Source organism: Dinoponera quadriceps, unplaced genomic scaffold (genome assembly GCF_001313825.1).
Source record: "Dinoponera quadriceps isolate SergipeBrazil2010 unplaced genomic scaffold, ASM131382v1 scaffold192, whole genome shotgun sequence".
NCBI classification, from domain to species: Eukaryota; Metazoa; Arthropoda; class Insecta; order Hymenoptera; family Formicidae; genus Dinoponera; species Dinoponera quadriceps.
In genome coordinates this window covers 1,349,843-1,370,877 of record NW_014554324.1, presented here as the reverse complement: position 1 = coordinate 1,370,877, position 21,035 = coordinate 1,349,843, and the positions used below count along the sequence as shown (strand labels likewise).

Here is a 21,035-nt window from a genome sequence, read left to right as displayed (position 1 = left end):
TTTAACAACGATGTTGACTCTCGTCGGCATTGTTTTATACATAAAAATGAATATTAACATATCTAATGACTAAAATTTCCAAAAGAATATTTTTATATATCCTGGAAAAAAAACCGCCTTGAAAGGGTTAAGCGATTAGTAATACCAGTGTTATATTGTTAACCGAGCAATTTCACGATGCTCCTTTTCCTACGTTGATTGTGTCAAAATTGCATCACATAATTCAATGTTGCAATTGTAATTTCGATTTCTACGCATCTTTTTTTCTAAATGAGGGTTCTTTTTATAAATAAATAAATAGATAAATAGACAAATAATGCGTCGACTGGGACTGTCCCGTGTGTAAGTATACATATGTATACATAAGAGTATATATAAGAATAGTTTCATCGCTAGAATTAAAAACGATGATATCGGAAGCAGTTTTCGTATCCGTGATGCAAGTAGCGCTAACTTTGACTTCAGATATCTCCGGATGGTCGATCTTCCTCCAATTTCACATATGTGCAAATCGTTCGTTAATATGTCGTTAAAATTCGAAAGGAAATTCCGAAGAAAATAAATTTACGGACCAACTGCTTTGATCACACGGCTCCTACCGTCGTCACGACCTCCGTGTTCGCGATACTGACCGATGACTCGTGTATCGAGCACATGCAAAAAACGCTGCGGTCGTTAGGGAGACAACCGGATGTCGCGGCTTTAAAAATTCAACAACATTGATCTCGCGCTCGGCGAGATTTCCCAACGATTCCACCCCTTTCTCGGTGCGCGCACCGAGTTGGATTTGAAAATAATGCGTCAGCCGCGCGCCTCTTCGCGAATTTTTCCTGCTCGCCGACCGTTTTATTTATTCTCAGGCCGGCGGCGCGATTGTGAAACCGAATGAGAACTAGAGAGAGAAAGAAAGATAGAGTAGAGTAGAGTAGAGTTTAATTAGACTCTGGGGAGGCCCCCTTAGGTATAAAAGTGTTATACAATATTGGCGCTACTACAAAAAAATAAATAAATAATTTGGCGCTTAGATATCCCGTTAAAGAGAGAGAGAGAGAGAGAGAGAGAGAAAGAGATAAGGAGAAAAAGAGAGCGAGAGATGAGCAAGGCGGGAAGCGTAATGAATTAATAGAGGCGTGTCGGGCTATCTACCTCCTCCTGTTCGAACGACGAGATAACCTCATAGTAGAACTGCTCCGCCATCGAGAGGTCGATCTTGAGGGACGTCCGATCGCTCTCGTCGCATCGCTCCTCGTCCCCATCCTCGCCGTTCTCGGCACTGTAATCCTTTATCGCTACACTCCGGCGAGACAGCATCTCGATAGCGCCGCTTTTCACCAGCTCCATTTTCCCCCGGATCACTACGTTTTTCGTTTTTTTTCCCCCCTCCGTCCCCTCCCGACGAGCCTCGTCGGGAAGCTTATCGTTAACTCGCTCGGCGCGCGTCCGACGAAGTCTTTCTTTTTCCCGCCGGAAGCCGCAGTGTTATCGCGACTCTCCCGGGCCGCGAAATTTAACGCGGGGATCCCGCGCTGCACGCGACTTTTCCGTTGCGCCGTGAAATCGGTTCGGAGATCCTCCTTCCGCGTCTCCTTCTCACGGATCGACTTGCTCGACCCGGGATCGTCCTTCTCCCTCTCTTTCCCTTTCTTCCGCGCCGATAAATAGTTATATATGTTACACGCGGTTGTGTCCGCGCGATAGGTTTATCATAGATAATTCGATTACGTAACTTATCACAGCTGATTTACTTTTGGTTAACTTTCACTATCGTGACGGCGCGGCCAGGCGGCGGGTTTCCTCGGCCTCGACGCACTCTCTCTCTCTCTCTCCAACGCGGCGTCGCGCGCGCAACCTCGGCCGAGAGTTTAATTATAACTATAGCCGAGACGCGCGTTAAGGATGAACAGCCCGCTTGATTGACGATCGTACTTCGCGCGTACGAGATGAAGCTTATCAACCGCGTCGGCGCGCGGTCTCCCGAGCACTGCAGCGAGATCTCTCGAAAGAATGCATTTCGGAGCGACGACGCGCCAGCGCGAGAGAGCCGGCTCCATTAACATCTCTTCGCGGGCAGCTCCTCTCGCCGTTCCCGACGTCTCTTCTTATTATATCGCGCGCGACGAGAAGGGCTGTCGATATTTCACCGCGTGCTGCAGGTGCTGGCATTCTCCGTGCTCGTAAATTGCATCCACCGGCGCGGTGTGTCGCGCGTCGTCCTTCTACCCCTCTCTCTTCCCCTTTCCTCCTCGTCGTAACGTCGTCTTCTTTCTCTCTCTCTCACTTTCTTCGCGCTATCTTCCGCACTCGAGCCTTCCTTTCGTCACGGCGACTCAATCGGATGGAAGCACGGAGATCATTAATTGAAATTAGGCCCGCACGAACACACCACGACGACTCCCCCACTCCCTCCGGAACACGTCACAGGTAGCACTCGTTCCTCGCGCCGTTATCGCACTTCGCATTCTTCGCGTTCACCGAGAAGCGTCCGCGCGCGCGTCCCGCCGCGGCCACCGACACTCCGGAATGTCTCTCACATGTTTCGCGCCGAACGACGGTGCACCGGCGGAATCCCGCGGACTGCCGCAATCGTCAGTAGCAGTGGTGCTTTTGGGCGGCCCGCCGGAGAGGAAAATGTCAGGGCATGGCGGCGAGCGCGCAGCACCGGGAGCGAAGCCTACGCGCTGCCGAGGCGCGAGAGCGAACTGAGCCGCAGTAACGAAAGAGCACGTATAACGCGGCCGTGTGGCAATACCAACGCGGTGTCAACCAACACCGAGACGCTAGATAAGCCCTGCCGGCCGCGCGACCAGAGCGAGACGGGGGGAGGGGGTCGAGTAAAAAGTTGCCCGAACCGAAAGCGCATCTCGTCCGGGAATTTTTTGTGAAACTCAGCCTCCACCGACACTTTCGACCGGAGGGAGAATGCGTCCGACAATCAGTTTCCCCGCGTACAAATTTGCCTACATTTTTTATACACAGCGTAAATCCGATTTAGAAACGGCCGAAGTCGTCCCGAAATATGTTATCTCATTGTGATACCAATTGGGAATCCTAATTTTATCTTAAATTTGGGATGGAGCCTCTTTCCCGCGACGCTGATTGCCCGCGCGTTGCGGCCCGCGTCGCGTGTGACTGTCATCCGAGTCTGTTCCCAGAACCCTGTTATCGGAACTCTATTGCCGGAATCGAGTGACAGTTTGATATCAGACCGGATATCAGATTAGGAGGATTCACGAGGTTATATTTTTCGTGTTATTATGCTTAATAGTATGGGCGTGGTGTGTGTATGTGTATGTGCAAAGTGTAAATGTTTAAAGTGTTTTGCGAGTTTCGCTCAATTGTAGCATAAAATGGACAAGAAGAAAAGTTTGTAGGAAAACGCTGGGGGTGACTAAATACGATTTGTTTCTGTATTCCATTTAGAATCGTACGTTTGAAACATGACGTTTCTAACCAGTATCTGTGAAGATTTCCCAACTAAAGTTCATAATTATTTTGTCAAATCGGATTGAATTCCAATTAGATCCCAAAACATTTTCTGCGAGGGTCGTGCTTGTTTTATGTTACTTTTGATATCTCGGCAAATGATCTTAATAGTTGACGTCACGAATCCAGTGAGTAAAAAAAAATGTAGGTACTTCATTAAAAACTGAATGAAAAAAGTACTACGGAGTATAAAATTATGTGTTAGAAATTATCCGCTAACATTTTTGTTATTTTGCGGAGAAATATATTAAAACGTATATATATATATATATGTCAAATTAATATATAATCATAAAATATATAATCATATTAATATATAATCATCTTGTTAATATATTCCTTTTTAACATATTCACCTCGTTAAAGGTGATCCAAAAATGACAGTGGACCGTTTTTAACACCAAATTTTTTACTGCATACTTTCAAGTATTTGCTAAGGAATATCGGAATATTTATTTTCCTTGTATTGAATAAATATTACTTGAATGTAGCATTACTTTTTTCTTTCAGTGTGCTACACTCAAGTAATATTTACTTAACTCAAAATAACATAATTAAACAAATTACTCTAATATCCTTTAGCAAATATTTACTTGAACGTAGCATTTTTTCTTTCAGTGCGGTTAATACCGCGTATCTCATCCGTGAAAATTCTGCAACGAAAAGCGTGGATCGCGATTTCACGAGAGATACGTGAATTTACAAGAGAGAGCGATTTGATTTTTACATTGTGAGCGACAATTGTTGACACCGGTGGAATATATGCGCGTACACGTTGCGCACCCGTAGCGAAACCTTTTTAAATCCTCACGCGAGTACATCTCGAGAAGAAAGGGAGGACATTACGGGCGGCATTTCGAATGCGCATAGAAATTATCGAATTTCCGGTAGCGATTCGCGAAGGACGAGAAATCCGTTGAAATCAGAGGATATTAATAGAGTATCTGCGACGTAGCTGCGCACACCGTTGTACACGACGCGTACGCGACGGAGAGGGCACTGTACTAAGAATGGAGGAAATGATTAACCGATGTACAACTGCAACGGGAAGTAATGGAACTCCGTGGGGTACGCGAGATCGCCGCAGCGACGCGGCCGTGGAAACTGGTTTTCGGCATAAAACACGTGTCCGCATTTAAAATGCCGAGATCGCACGAGGGCGTTGTAAGGTAGACTTTAAATCACCTTCGCGTGGATACGCGCGTGCGTGAGCGAGCGAACGTTTCCGGGAATCCCGGAAACCGCGGAATAAAGCTCGAGGACCGACTCCGCTGAATGGAAAGTAATTTCCATTTGCGTGGGATTTCGCTTCTCCTGGCGAAATCCACGAGTAAACTCGCCGAGTCTCGACGGATGTTTCCGAGGCATACTTCGGGTCGTTCCTGTGAGCCCTCCGAATGGTGTCACGCGGAAGTTGTAAGAAAAAAAGAAGAGTGAAGAAAGAAGTGAGAACTACTACGTAGGTAAGGAATGTTGTCGCCAAGTCGTAAAATCGTATCGACACAAGAGAGCGTGAAGTGCCCAGGGCCGGCCTGCGTCGCAAGCAAAGCAAGCCTTTGGCACGGTAAACTCGCTTTTCTGAGCAGTCTCCGTTTCCATTTCGAAAATACGGATGCGTTCTGAAAAGATCTGACTTTCATTAACGTCCTCGAATATGCGGAGAAGCGCATCAGGACGCTATCTCGATGAGACCTCCAATTAAGACGTTGACTGTCGCGGCGATTTCCATGGAACGTTCCAAAGCTCAGCTACAGCTCGAATGATATAATTCGGAAATAATTAAAATTATACCCCCCTCCCTATAACTAAAGTTACAGTGAATACACATTTCCTGATGCATGTATTCTTCAGGGGATTTTTTAGCTCCCGACGACCTATGGACTGCAATGTTTAATTCTGTATGCAAATATTCAATTGCTGGATGTGATCAGTCATGTTTTGCGTTTAACTTAAGGAAACCTTCAATTAACACGTTGACTGTCATAGTGACTTCTATAGAAAACACACCATGTACGTATATGGTAAAAAATTCTGTGTTGCAAATGATCCACTCAAATTTTTGTGTTATTTTAACAAGGTGTATGTATTAAGTATCTTTTAATATCCTTCACAATATCCTCCATAAAATTATATAAAATAGGCAAAAAGTAAGACGTGAAAAGTAAGACGTGAGGTAGATATGTTAATTTAACGTATATTTGTGTACTTTTTAATATATTTCCCGTGTTAAAGCAATACGAAAATTTCGGCGGATCGTTTTTAACATAAAATTTTTACCGTGCACAACGTGCCCCAAGTTCAATTAAAGCTCGGATAAAACAATTAAGACAACCCCGTAACCAAGTTACAGCGAATACACGCATTTCCTGACGCATATATTCGCTGACTAGATTTTGTCTGTTCCTAATCGACTGAAATACTTAATTTGCAATTAATCGTGTTTTACGCGTAAATTAACCCTTTTAGTGCCGAGGAAAAGTATCGTACCTATGCGAAGAATACCGAGCCAATTTGCCGACGAATTTGCTAAGGTTTGGGAAAAAGCTCATAAAAACCAAACTAAAAATGATATTTACAAAATGCGAAAAGCAGCATATTACGAAATAAAGAAAGAATCAGGTAACGCCAATTGTATTTCAATATTTGTTGAAAATCATACGAATGACATCAATATAAAACGCAACGATATATCGTCGTTCGGCACTAAAAGGGTTAAGGAGACGCGGCAAAGTCACAGTGCAGGTCACCGGTGATCTTCAAGACAGTTCAAGTGCGTCGAAGAATGTCTATGACTCGGAACTTTTGTTTCGCATCGTATGCGTAAGAATGAGTGCAACTTCCTGAATTTCGAATTATTTCTCTCGGCAAATAAAGGTCAGCGCACTCGTGGAGGATGCATCATTTTGAGATCCGCGGCTTGGAATCGGAGAAATTCTCGGGTCGGTACTGGGTTGGTGTGCGTGACTTTCCGCGCGGCGGATACGAGCGCGAGACGATAAAACGCCGTGCAACCGGTGCACCTTGCATCGCGATAAAAGTGCTTTCGAGTAGGCATCGAGAGCGGCGGCTGCCATATGCGGCCGCTAAAAGTGCAAAGAACCGAAGGTGAAGGTGTGTGTTCGCTTCGGGAGCCGCGACAGTGCGTTTAACCTTTTCCGAAGGAGCTTTTCGCGACCACGAAGATCCCCTCTACTCCGTCATCCGCGTAAAGCTACGCATGATCCGGCAACGCGTAAACCATGCGGTTGACCAAAAGATCCTTGCATAAACGAAAGCGCGGAAAATCTGGACGCTCTGTGTATCAGCTTTGCTTGACGACGGCTCGACCGGTGAGAAAATTTCACTCGATTTGACTGAGAAAATTTCACCCAATTTCCATTCTTCCAAAAGGTTTCCAAGAATTACTTTTTGTGGAACTCGCACAAAAAGTAGTTTTACTCTCGACCGATTGAACCGCAAAACACTTCGAGGGAATAGTCTGACGAAGATTGGTCTGACGTAGAGTTTGGATGTTTGTACGTAAAATACGATAGTCTACGTCTACGTGTAAACTATGCATAATATATCATCTATATAGACAATAAGTAATCTTCCTTTTTAAAATAAATAATTATGGAATGGTTCATCGTCTCCTTAAATTTCGTAAGTCTCACTTTTATATTTTGCTTCTGTTGAAAGCTCACAGGTAAATCTGAATGATAATAATGATTGTATATTAACAGCATATACATCTTGCAATAGTATTATACAAATATTTTAAATATACGTAAAATGGATTATATCTTATTTAGCTTGATATGATGTATTAAAAACGGATGAAATTATTCGGCTTGAACATAATTAAAAAATTTTAATATTTCACGATGTCATGCAAAAATCAACAATAGATTTGGTAAACTTCATTTCGCACCGATAAAAAAGAAAAATAAGTATTGTGCATATATTATAATCACTAACAAAAATTACCCTTTTCCCGTTTAAAAGCCCGCGAGTGAATTTAAACGACCAAATTTCTGTGTTACATGCGTATGTATCCAAATTTTTAGCTTCTAATATCAAATATCTCCATAATTAATACCGAAATCGGATACGTAAACTATTTTATAGTTTAAACTAAATGAGACTAATAATTTATCCTTTCCCTTCGCCTTGTGCTGTGTGTAATTTACAATATTTTACATAGTTTGCATTAACCGCGTGAAAAAGTCTGAATAAATCATGTAGACGATATCTATGTAATCATCCGTGTAAACGTAACGTTAAAATCTACAGGCCAACCCTGGTCTGTCGTGTAGAACATGTGAGAAAGCAAGACGGAAGCAACGGTTGAAGACGCGTACAAAATATCGAGTGGACGGGGAATAAGTGGCTCGTCATCGATCACGATTAACCGCGCCTTAATTAAGACCGGTTAATTGTACACCACGATGAGCGTGTAATTTCTCCTCATCGGCGCGCCGTCAGCGAAAACGGCGATTGCGTTAGCGATGACTCAGAATCGAGATTAGCAGAAGGGAGCCACTTATGGACGGTAAACGAGCCCGAAACGAGGCTCTTTAACCTTATGGGGCTTAATCCAATCGCTTTCGAACGGCGCACAGGACCGAATGGGCGGCCGAGCAATAAATTATGGCTGTTAATGAGGCACAAAAAGAGCGAAAGAAGTTGCTCGATTGATAATGTTATTAGAAGGCAGCGAAAAAAGGAGAGGAAAAAAGGCGGAACGATCACCGTTCGCTTTACGATCGAGTCTCGAGCGGTTAATTTGAAATTGCAGCTTCGTAGTTGCGCAGTTAATTGTGTTTAAACAATCATTTCATGCTGACCGTCCACTTTGTCATACTCGAATCGTGTCAAATGCCTTTGCATAAGTCCCCGGCATTACACGTCTCTCGTTCCCCGGTTGCGCATGCATGCAATTAATTAAATGAGTTTAATATAATAGTCCCTCCCACGTACGGATGTTTGTCGTCATAAAAATGATATCACAGCATCGAATTACGGCGGCGATATTAAACTCGCGCGTACGTTAAATCCCGTTGACATCCCGTGGGGATCTCGCTGTAAAGTCGCGAATAATTTGTTTGTATCGTCACACTTCGCCCGCGCATATGTATTCGTTTGCTTGGAAAAGGGACACCCGACGCATGTACACACGTATGAGATCTCCGTTAAAATATAGACACGCTGCAGCTGTATTTCATTTAGATTTATCGCGCCTTAAAATTTGATTTGCGCCATTTTAATAATTCGCTTATATCGTCATCTGTCCGCACGTGTCAGCCATTTACCTTGCAAATGACATCAATTTAATTTTCGGAAGCTACGTCGACATAAGTGCATCCTGTTTGTACCCTATTTAAATGCATAATATCCGAAAACATGATTTGCTCGTTACTTCCCGAGATAAACGTATACTTCGTGCTACTTTGCTGCGCGAGAGCGCTAGCAGGAGGGAAGGGGAAAAAAATGAAATTCCAATTAAGCCATCATCACCGGAATAATGTGAGCCGATGAGACTCGATCAATACGCAATACGGATTGAAACCGTTTCAGGTGACGTGCCGTCCCCGGCTCGTAAAGTCGAGAGACCGAATCGTCAATGATGAAATCCGCAAATCGGCCCATATTGCCCTTCAAGAGCGAAGGCAGCAAACATTCGTGGAAGACGCACGGAGAGCACTTACGCATCTGTGGCGGGATGCAACCGACCAGAGGCAAATCCGCGATATGGCTTTATCTCCCGAGGAACAGACACGCGGAAAACCATTTGACTCTTCATTCAATTCCATTTAAATCCCTGACATTTCGCGAACCGTTATCCCGGATTTGCTGAGGGGCGGGGGAGGAGTTCGCAGGAGCGCGTGCACGTATTTACACATGCGCACACCTACGCGCGCGTTGCGAAAATGCGCCGGCAAAAATGTGCAAGACGCGAAACTTCGACGAGAATCACTGGCGTTCCTGAGAATCGGGACTCGTTCGTTTCAGCAATAGCATCAGTATTGTAGTTACGTACGCGCGCGTGTGTTATGTATGTGTCAGTCATCGAAATTTATTATCGCCCGTCGAGAAGGGAAAATCTAAGAAATGAAAAATATTTATTCAGTAAGTTTTTCGTTATTAACATATTCACTTATACCGATATATATATTTATATACTGAGAAAAATCTGTTTCGATTGAAACAATACACATAGAAAAAAATACTAGAGTCAAATAAGTAACGTAATAACGCGTTTATCAACTTCTTAAATCAAGTAATATTTTTGTCCAATTTAAGTACATTTTAGTAGCTTGTAGTGAATATTTATTTGAATTTTTACTCGAAGTAGTAATATCTTAATTTATAAATGAATTACTGAATGTAAGTGTAAAATAGTTACTAGTTCTAAATTTAAGAGAGTATTTGCTAGAATTATGCAACACTTCTTTTCTATTGAAGAAATCTAGTAGTTTTTTTTTTAATTTAGATTTTTCTGTCCAATAAATATTTTCTGAAAATATAATATATAGTAGTATATTTGTACTTCTAGTAAATATTTTTCAAGGAATATTGGAGTAACCATTTTACTTGAATCAAATAAATATTATTCGAATGATAGCACATTATTCAGCGTATATTTCCCTAAATCCATAAATTTTCCATAAAAGTAGTTGTTTATTCTATTGAAATTAAAACAATTTCGATTTAAATAAATATGTCGTCAGTATACCGACAGAATAGATATTCTTTTCTTTTTCGGATATTTTTTCTCCTCGATGTATGAATAGGGTTGGAAAATAATTGAAGAAAATCACCACGCAAGAAACGATCGAGGAACGGACGCGAAAAAAACAATTTGTTTCTGCACATTCTGCGCGCGGAACGCGCTTATTCCTCGCTGCTCCGTTTCTATTTTCATCCGCGTCCGTGGGGTCGCGTTGTCTTTCGCTGATCAAATTTTCCTGAAAACGTTCCTGACAAAGAGAGATTTTTCACGAGAAAATTACGTCGCGCACGAATACGTTAATGGTGAGTTAATGGCAGGAATGTCGAGGAGACCCACTTGATAAATAATATATATTCGAAGGATGAGACCGATTGGTTCGCGTGTAAGAGAAGACCGAATCATGGAAGCTATCTACGTTCTTGTTTCGAGACATGATGTAGACCTGTCCGGACAGGGAGCGGAGCATCCAAAGCCCTTTTTAACGACAAGTGACGTTTAATCGGATATCGGGGCGGCAACGTCTCGAAGGATCACGATGTATATACGTTGCCGTATACACGAACGAGGGAATCCTCGTTTGACAGGGCTTTGCTTGGAAAAGGAGAACGTAATCCGGGCAGTCTGCAACGCGCCTTTCAGTGAAATTCAGACAAAGGCGGATCGGATTCATCGTGCTGCACGGGAAAGCGGATATTTGCCAATCTTCTCCGGAAGAATCGAGGAACGCTGATAATTTGTGGTTGACAGTCAGTATAAACGCGCTGCGGCGATGGGAAGCCCACGGGAAATACAGTCTGGAGGAATGAAATCTCGTTGCGTTTTACAATGCGGCAGAGGAAGAAAAGGAATCTAATACACGTCTGTTCGTTGGTTCGCTCTTGCAATTTGTCAGTTGTGTCTCTACGGATGATACGTTCGATCGTTATTGGCCACGGTTTTCCTAACGAGATCGTTATTTCTTCTCAAATCCGGTGCTCTTGGACGTCCTAGGTGGATTTCGAAAAATTCACTTCGCTCTCGTTCGAGAGAAGTCGGCCGATATGCGACGACTAGACAGACACCGTGACGTCGAGGCATCAGCTGCCATGAATGGACTGTAACGTAATTAAGATTCCAACGACGTCGGGGTTAGCATGCGAGTCTTCGTGGAATATATCCATAGGAGAAGGGAGCAACGAGAGAGAAAGAAAGGGAGACGAATGGAAGAAGGTAGGAGAATGTGTCGGGGCCCGACAGCCGAGCTCTTTGTCTTTTTCTCGGTTGGCATGCATAAAAGAGAGTCGATCGGCGTTTATATTCACATGCGAGCCATATTTCGGTAGCTCCGCGTGTGCATTGTGTACAGGACGATTCAGACTGAATCACATGCGATTTTCACCCGGATACTTTGTTTACCAATATCCTTCATCACGAGGCGCGCTCGAGTACATTTTGCTCGTATAAACTTTCACCTGGATTACCATTCAACGTTATATGGCTCTCGTATTTCTGTCAGTAAAAAGATATATCGTAGCAATATAAGAGATATTTCGATATTGCAGAAGACTTTTGAGATATCATTGCAGATTTAAATGTATAATAAATACACACTTATGTGTATAAGATTGCATATATGATGATATACAAATTACATATTATTTATGTGCGTAATTTGATCTCTCGTGTAAAAGTTTCCGCGTAAAAAAATTAATTTGCACATTTAAACGTGCAATTTAACACGTTTTACAGTGTATCGTACAATACACAGTATTAAATGCGTAAAAAGAAAGGAATGTGTACTTAAAATTTTAATTTTAACACGAATATATGGAAAAAGCAGATAAAAAATTTTACACATTTAGATCCTCTTATTCGCGAATCTTACGTATAATTATTATATTAATTTCTCAGAAATACACATCCGATCGGACGCATACGCGAAGAAACGAAGGGGCTGAACACCTTGCCGGGAAATGGTGCGTCGGACGCTTTGTAGGAACCGATCTGTATATGCAAATGTGTGTGCGAAACGACAGGAGAGAGCGAGAAAGAGCAAAGTCAGAAATAGCCACGGGCTTGCGCCGTAAGAGGGAAGAAAAAAGACTCGAAAGACAAAATCTCGTCAACTTTTCTCCCCTCCTTCTGCACGGACGATCTCCGTCTCGCTCTCGTCCCTGCTCTCTTGCACACTTCGCTCTCTTTCTCTCCCGCGAGTTTCTCGCCTGATTCATTCTCTTTCCCCCCCTCCCTCCGCTTCTGTATACACCGGACTGAGTGGAGCGGCCTGAGTGACTCGGTGGAGAGACGTATTCATAATGACTCGAGTCACAATTCTTAAGAACGCGTCTTCGAGGTGTGGTTCGTCGCACCACCTACACGTATGGAATAATTAGCTGAAGCGAGAATGATTTATGCTCGTCGCAGAACCTTTATGGGCGCGCCGATACTTCATCTATACGACGGATGCTCTCGCGGCATGCCTTAATTACGTACACTTAGACCGAGGATACTCAAATAAGAAATGACTGCTGGCGAAAACCGATCTTCAGTGAACGATACTAGATGTCAACATCGATTTCATACCGATGGAACAGCCTAGAATGATAGCACTAGGTTAAGACTCGAAATACATTATTGTAGCTACCGATTCCCAGTATTGCGAACATTTTTTATTTCCAATATCGGGACAATACCGATCCCCAATAATGATTACACTGGTCAATACAAAAATTGTATCCCGGATTTAAACCATCAATTTGAGTTAATTTGATAGTGTTGATCATGGATATAGCAATTAAAATCAAAATTGATCTCTAATTTTCATACAGTAAACAACAATCAAAAAAGAATTTGATATTTGGCCGATAAGCTTTTGTGACGTGGAGAAAGGATGATTTTAAGATTAATATCTTAAAAATTATTTTTTTTAAAGCTAATTATTTACCTTGAAATGGTACGTATAGCAGTCCTGTAAGAGTTTATAAATGAGAATATATATTTTAATTTCCTATAGAAAGATGGAGATTATTTATATTCTTTCGTCGGGTAAAATTCTTTATTTCGGGATCGTTAAAAGTAATATTGTCGATTACCCGAATACCCGAATCTTTCAGTAACAGAGTAAAATGGCTAATTTCAGACATTAAAAAATTACTGATTTTTCTAACAATAACGGACAATAACAAGTTTTAAGTTAGCCGTATACTCAGTTATTGAGTGACTCGAATATGCGGATAGTCGAAATTAACAGCACGAATTAAGAGACGTCCACATTTCTTGAGAGAACTACAGCTAAATCATTCCTTTATTACCATCTTCTGTTTCAACACGTAAACGTAAATAGAAAAGATTAGAATTCAAAAAGGATACAATTCATGACACAAAGTTTGTTGGCCAGTGTTATTATTACCATCAACATAACAACTATGAAAGGAGCGGAAGAATATTAAGAATATTCGGTCAGGGGTGCTAATTTTTGCATCTGCGGATGTTCATTTTTAACGTCATATGAAATGAAAGACACCGGAGCGAGGCAGACTCGGATGGAACCGGATCTTCCGCTTGCCAAGCTCTTATCACTGAGCTATTCATGTCAGTGACATCTCCCGCTGCTTTATTTATGACATTGGGTTGAAAAAATTCAATACTAAAATTGGTACTTTGCCAGACTCCAGTACTGGCCGAACTACAATTCCTACATGGGTAACGTATCGGACGGTGAAAGAGTACAGAAGCGGTCGGGGCTTTCCACCTGTTACCAGCTTGATCGAACACGAACGCTCGTAAATCGGTCGAAATAACGGATATTTTAATCCGCCGGGTGATTAGTTGATTTCGCTCGTCGGAGATTTTAGAGCGGCCACGGTACCTCCGAGGTTCGCCCTTGCGAAAAGATCGTCTATTTTTGCAGGCTGACCGAAGCAAGGAGGGAAGGAGAAAGTGTCTGACTGCGGGAGGGCCACGGGAAGGAAGTTTACGGCCACGTAAACCTCGAATCTCGTTCTTTTCTTCCCGACGCGCGAATCAGATTCCCCGGTGCGAGAGCAAATCGAACGGAAATTATGGACGAGCCGGTGAGTGTTCCAATGTTACCAAGGCGCACCGCCGGGGGAATACCGAAAGGGAGCGCGATGTGCCGGCCGTTACTCACGAGATTATTTGCAGAGTTACGTAATCGTGTGCCCCAATAAACGTTCATATATATATATGTATATACTAACGCGCAAATATTAACACGACGCCGACAGGTTACGAGAATTCCTGGACCCCCTGTGTGTAATGGAGAATCCTCGTTGCCCCGTGGCGACGTGTTAACTCGCCTAAACACGCGGACGAATGCGGGCGTACACGAGAGAGAGAGAGAGAGAGAGAGGATCCTCGTGTGCTGTCTCGCCGTAACGCTATACAATCCAACGTAATCCAATCTAAGCAGGCTAGACGCGTCAAGAAATACAACCTTCCCTCGTTAGTTTCGCACCTTCGACGAACGCGTAGGCGTGCAGGCTTTGCGCGCGGACGATCGCTACTTAACGGACGTACCATCACCTTGTTGCGCCGTGTGTGTGTGTGTGTGTGTGTGTTAATCTTGGATTAAGACCTCTTTAATATCTTGCGCCGCGTTTTTAATCAACGAGACATCGAGGAAACGTGGGCACTGTTCGTGGGCACGTTGCAGCGCCGCCCGACAGCGATTAATAATCCGTGTAATTGGAGAGGCGAATATTCTAACGCGTTACACAAGCCAGAGTTATTTCTGTCCGGCGATAAATAAATAATAACAAACTGCGCAAGCAGAGTGTCAGGTGTGCCACCGATGAAAGAGAGACCGATAAGATAAGAAACGATTGCGGTTATCAGCGCGAATATCTCTACTGTGGGGGGATAATAAGATTTGACAATGTTTAAGAGCGCTCCGAATATTTCTCCGAACTTACGACACACGCGGCGAATCAATCTTCCACGTCGAAATCTTGCATCGGAAGAAATCTCGCTAAAATTACAGTCATTCACGGCTCCAACTGTGTTTTCGTTCGGTAATTGAAGGAATATTTTGGTCGATTTGAAGATACTTTACTAACTTGTAGCAAATACTTGCTTGAACGAAACGATGCCTTAATTTATAAATGAGTTACTGAATGTAAGTGTAAAATGGCTTTAAATTTAAGAGCGTATTTACTAGATTTATATCCTTTTTCCATTGAAGAAACCCAGTGGCTTTAAATTTCGATTTTTCTCGATATTCAACATTACGAATTTAATATTTGTTGGAATTGTTTTAATACATATAAGTAAATATAAGTAAATGTCTATTTACACGAAGAAAATATCATATTGTATATAGTCGATTATATTTCAATTATATTTCCACTTCTAGTAAATATTTGCCAAAGAGTTTTGTAGCAACCATTTTACTTGGATCGAGTAAATATTATTTGAACAGCAGCACTTTTCCTTCAGTATTATCACTTGGAAAAATGATCTCCCTGACTATAGTTCTTTAATTTATGCGATTATACAGTTACAAATTATTATATCACAGTCATAAATATCTAACGCTTTGTATTTCTTAGTGTACATCCAAAATAAATAATATTCGGCTTAGCTCGAGTCAACTCCTGACCACTTCGCGCGTTGCCTCAGGAAATTCTGTCCCAAAAAGATTTCATCTTGCTGAGATTGACACACGTTCGTGTTTCATTTCGCAAGAGTATTTTTCGAGATCACTTTGCGATCGCGATACACACGTATTACCTTGCGTAAAGATTCTTCAAAGAGTTAGTGACCTGCCGGTTCGCCACGGAAGACCTTTCTTGCGAGGGCTCGAAATATCTCGATTCCCGCGGAGCCTTCGACGTGGGCGCACGTGTGTCACCTGGAGGTAGAAGGACGGAAGGAAGCGTGACCGTGTCCAGCCGATTTCTGGCACCGGGCAAGTGGGACACGCGCCGCAATACGAGACACAAAAGGCTGTTATGCTGGCGGTGCATTGCGAAACGACGCAGGGAAGAAATGGGTCAAACGATTCAGCTGTCAGCCCTTTTGCACGTAAACGCACACGTAGAGATGTTGGACGGAGATAGTCGCTGTTGAATAGGTTCTGAAGAGGCTACTTGCTTGGCCAACAGCTTAGGCTCGAGAGCTCGAACGATAAATATCACGGCAAGATTGATTTTCGAATGGACGGGAACCATATACGCCCGCCTGCGATGTGTATGTGTGTTATGTGTGCGTGTATGTGCGTCGCGATTTATAGAACTCCGGAATACTAACGCGCACATCTCCGAGATGTATACTGCATTGAAAAAAAATTATGTTCGAGTAAATATTTGCTAAGGAGTATTGGAATAGTTTTCTTTTATTAAATATTGGATTGAGTAAATATTAGTCGAATGAGTAAATATTAGTCGAATGGTAACACTTGTTTTCTTTCAGTGTGCTACATTCAAGTGATATTTATTTAATTTAAATTAAATAAACTATTCTAACTATTATATTAAATAAACTACTCCAATACTCCTTAGTAAATATTCACACAAACGTGAACATTTCTTTGTTCAGTATGAGAACAGGATTTTTGGTATTTGAAACTATAATCGCATAGATGAAAGAATTATAGTCAGGAAAAGCATGTTTTTTTAACAAATGTTGCTATACCGTCAGTGGTAACAACTTTCATGCATATTGTTACCACTATTTTTTAAGTTAAAACCAAAAGAAGATATAGTTGAGGCCGAAAATGACTATAATTTTTATTGATTTCTTCGGGAATCATCACTTCGATATGAAACTTTGCACATTATTTGCCGGAGAAAATCTTAATTACAATAATAATAGCAATACATAAAAAGTACAAAAAAACGATTGGAAAAAACTCATAAAGAGTCTGAATTGAAATATTTAGTAATAGTAGCTTTAAAAGTAGCCAATGACATATGATGAAGATTGTTTTAGAGGAACTTCTCTCTGTGTGAAGGCTGCATTTATTAGGGGCGCCTATAAGTAAGATCGTTTTTCCCAGATTTAATAAACATTGCCACTTTATTCGTGGACGTGATTTATTATTATATAACCTACATACTAATCAAATCTATTGATATTTAATGTGCTTATTGTGAAATTTTGAAATAACTAAATGTTCAATAAAATAAAATTTTGTATAAGTATCAAAAAGCGACATTATGGGCACCCCTGATAGATTCGAGCTACTGAAAATGACCCACGATGTTCTCTCTTCCCACGGCACGAAGGAATAAACAGAATCGCTGTAAATACCGGATGAGGCGTGAAGAAATAAACTACTAAGAAGACCATACATCGGTACTCTCTTAAACCCGTGAAAACGCCCGATATATCTTTCGCTATGAATAATAGAGCCGTTCACGCGTCGAGACTAGAGATCCTTTCTACGTAACAGAACGTTGTCGAAGCCGATATTTCCTCCGAGGAAGTCGAAGTAAAATCAAAAAGAACTAGTCGGAATAAGGAAGGCGACTTTCGCGTCTCTTAAAAGTCGAAACTTCTCTTGACTACTGATCGATGTAAGAACTCGCAGTTCCACATCCAAAAGTGCGAACTAAAATTTCTATTCACTCTAGAATACTAACCCCCTTTTTCTAGGCCTATGTTCCTAACTCTACGTCGCGGAGACGCGATTAGAAATGAGAAAATCCAAAGATTTTTTTAATTTTCTCAATATGACATATTTTTTTTTTTTCAAAAATGTTACACGTAGGGGGAAATTGATGAGGCGAGAAGCATCACAATAACATTCGTTGAAAAAATAATTCTCCTGGCTATAATTTCTCCACTTATGTGCGATTATAGTTACAAGTACGAAAATTTTTCCAGCGCATTTTACGTTTCCAACGTGGACTTTGAAAGGGCGTTCGTCNGGGGAGGAGGGAAGAGACGCGCGGAAAAACGAAATAAGTGCTCTGTGCGGATGACACCGAGCACTTGCGAGCAGATCGGCACGTAATTCGAATGAAACGTCAGGAATGGCCACGTTACACGCTCTCTCGCAGCTTGCCGGAGGCGTCGCGGGAAAACACACGTCCGGAACGGATCGATTTCGAATGCTGGCGACGTAAGGGACCACCCAGCCTACGAGGGGAAGCTATCCGGGCTTTTAACCGCGGATGCTGCCCCCGATGGTTACCTCTTTTTTTTTTACCACGAACAGTAAAGCGATACCGTTACCATCTTGTCGCCCAACGACGCCGTTCGTTTTGTAACGCGCGCTATTACGAATTCCGTTAGGCCCCCCTCGCGCTTTCCCCGCCGTTTCTCTCGCGAGGAGGCCGACGCGTGTGAAAATTCGCGGCGTATTTCTCCCGACAGCCTTTGACGAGGGTGCGAGAGGAGGGCGACCTCCGTTCACCCGGGACCTCGTCGGCATTCTTTCTTATCTCGCGGACGGAACCGGGTAGTTTCTGAATTTGTCATTCGCTCGTCGGCAAGATGAAAGAGAAAACCGGGTCAACGGTATACGAAAGAGGGGAGATGGACGACGACGACGACGATGACGACGACGACGATCGTCGTCGTCGTCGCTCGAGGGAGAGGCGGACGACCCGATCCCGAGTTTACATTCGCGAGAACGCGCGCGGAAACTGCAAGCGGAGGGGTTACGAAACTGTCCTTTTCACGGACGAGCCACGGTGATACGCGATTAAATTACGTATGCATTAAAGTTCGTTCCGGGGATATTGCCGGCGCCCTGTTTACCGCGCGGTCCGCGCGGCCGTTCGAGATTGTTTCGCGCGATTTGTACACGTCCGGTCGTGTAAGATAAATATCATAGTTCCGCCCCGGATTGCGGAGGGTTTCCCGTGGCGGAATTTAATGCTTCGGCGACCGTGCGGAGATCAAACCGGCCGCGTCATGGTTATAAATTGAATCGAGCAGCACCTTTTCACGCACTCGATTGCTTCGTCCTGTGTACCGTTGCCCGCCGCAACCGTTGCTTCTTCAAATTCCTCCTCTCCGAGGACCTTTTTCGTCGACGACCGTCGTATCTTAGATAGTCTCGACAATTATTTACTTTCGGACGCTTATCGTTTGAGGATTTCCCTTCCCCGATGCCTCCCCGTCTTCGGCAATAAACACGCCCATCCGCACGGAGAAATAGTTTGGTGCGATTTGACAACGAACGAACCAAAGGCGTTTCGGTAGTAGAAGGTAACAGATTTTCTGGTTCTCGTAAAGCAAATTCGGCTCTTACAACCGGAGACTCCGCGCGGGGGGAAATTAGTCTCAAATCAAGAATAGATATTCTCAAGAATAGATATATCTATATAAGCAAGAATATTATATGCAATCTTCTTAGAAGATTCTTAATCTTGAATTGAATTCAAATAATACTCGATATAAATTCAATCAAATCAAGGCGAAAAGTCTCCTAAGAAGATTATGATGTTCTTGCTTATTTATGGGAATATCTATTCTTGATTTAAGACTAGCTTTCTTCCGTGTACTTTCTCCGACTAAGACGTTTTGGCTCCTTCGTTGTCACGTTAATTTAACCAAACTTTTTCCTCCGAGCGAATGAATATTGTAAATCCTTAATCCTGACGGTAACATGTTAGGCCTACGAAGCCTACACGCGTTTTCTTTCGCTTATATCCTCTTCCGTGTTACTTGCAATATGCTATATCCCATTCTTATTTCTTCGTTTTCGCCTTTTTTTTTACTCAGAAAAAAGTTGGGCTTGTTGGTCTGATCCAATGAAATAACTGGTTTCCTGACGGCAACCAGTCTACAAGGACAATAAATAATAATAATTGTTAATATTGGTAATAATTGGTAATTAATATAACTAATGCAAAATATTAGAAATTAATAAACTTAATAAATATAAGTAATTAAAACAAGAAAAGAATGCACGATTTTTTACAATTTTCATCCTGATATAGACCTGAGAAACCTGTGGTCCATGTACTTCACCGGTCAAAATCGCGGGTGTTACTCTCAGGATTAATTCAATTATTGGAAATCTTTCGGATTTTGCCGATAGTTGGCACTCAGGAAAAATCGCACGTCCCGTTGGGACGCGAAAATCGATTCCCGAATTTTACAGTTACAATGCACCGATAGAAAAATATTTGGTATTGGCAACTGTATAATACCATAATTATAAACCACGTATAAAAGAATTATAGTCAGGAGAAACATTTTTTTAATAAGTGTTACTATAGCGCCAGTGATAATGACGCATTTCTACTGCTATTTTTGTGGTTAAAACAAAAAGAGAATATAGTTGAAGCCGAAAAGAATCATCAACTTCCACCGGTTCCTCTTGTACTAGTCCGGAAATAAAGCAGTTGTCGCAGAATCCGGAATTAAATTTTATTTCATTCCGTATATTTAATATTATGTACGTCGTCATACAGTTTCACTCACGTGAACAGTATAAGTCGAATTTTTCGCTCTCGGAGGAACCATCGAGACAGAAGCGAGGTGACACGTTGCATCNGGGGGGGGGGGGGGAGCGCTTTTCAAAATTACCGAGGTCGTTTGGAAAATACGAGCCTGCCTCAAATAGGTGGAATACCTCGTAACTCTGCTTCATCAAGGGCTGAAACTAGGTCGCTTTCTTCCGAGAGCCTCGGCCTTTTAGAAGAGTAGCGTTTCAGTTTCCAGGCTATTCCGCGGTGTGTGCCGCACTTCATCACGGAAGAGGGGCGGGTTAACAGTCTGAGGAATATTGAGAGCGTGATTTTCCGAGGCGACGAGTCGATTATCGCGTCGACTGATTAACCGATCGGTGGATCCGGAAATTAGGATCCTTCCGTAAAACCGTCACGACGCGAGCAACAATTGGACACGAACAACATCGCGTCGTTAACGTCTCGAGTGAGAT

General features: G+C 42.6%; 1 protein-coding gene across 2 annotated transcripts in view; it reads right to left on the bottom strand.

The window, feature by feature from the left end:
* The window catches only part of LOC106746935 (dystrophin), a 156,483-nt gene that overhangs the window by 60,974 nt on the left and 74,474 nt on the right, over positions 1 to 21,035 (bottom strand). The window contains exon 1 of one of the 2 annotated variants that reach the window (XM_014624102.1): positions 1,147 to 2,670. The exons of the other annotated variant lie outside the window; for it this stretch is intronic. Within the exon in view, the coding sequence (XP_014479588.1) occupies positions 1,147 to 1,341 (195 nt within the window). The 5' untranslated portion in view covers positions 1,342 to 2,670. Of the gene's footprint in view, positions 1 to 1,146; positions 2,671 to 21,035 lie in introns of those variants that run through there. 2 annotated transcript variants of the gene reach the window in all.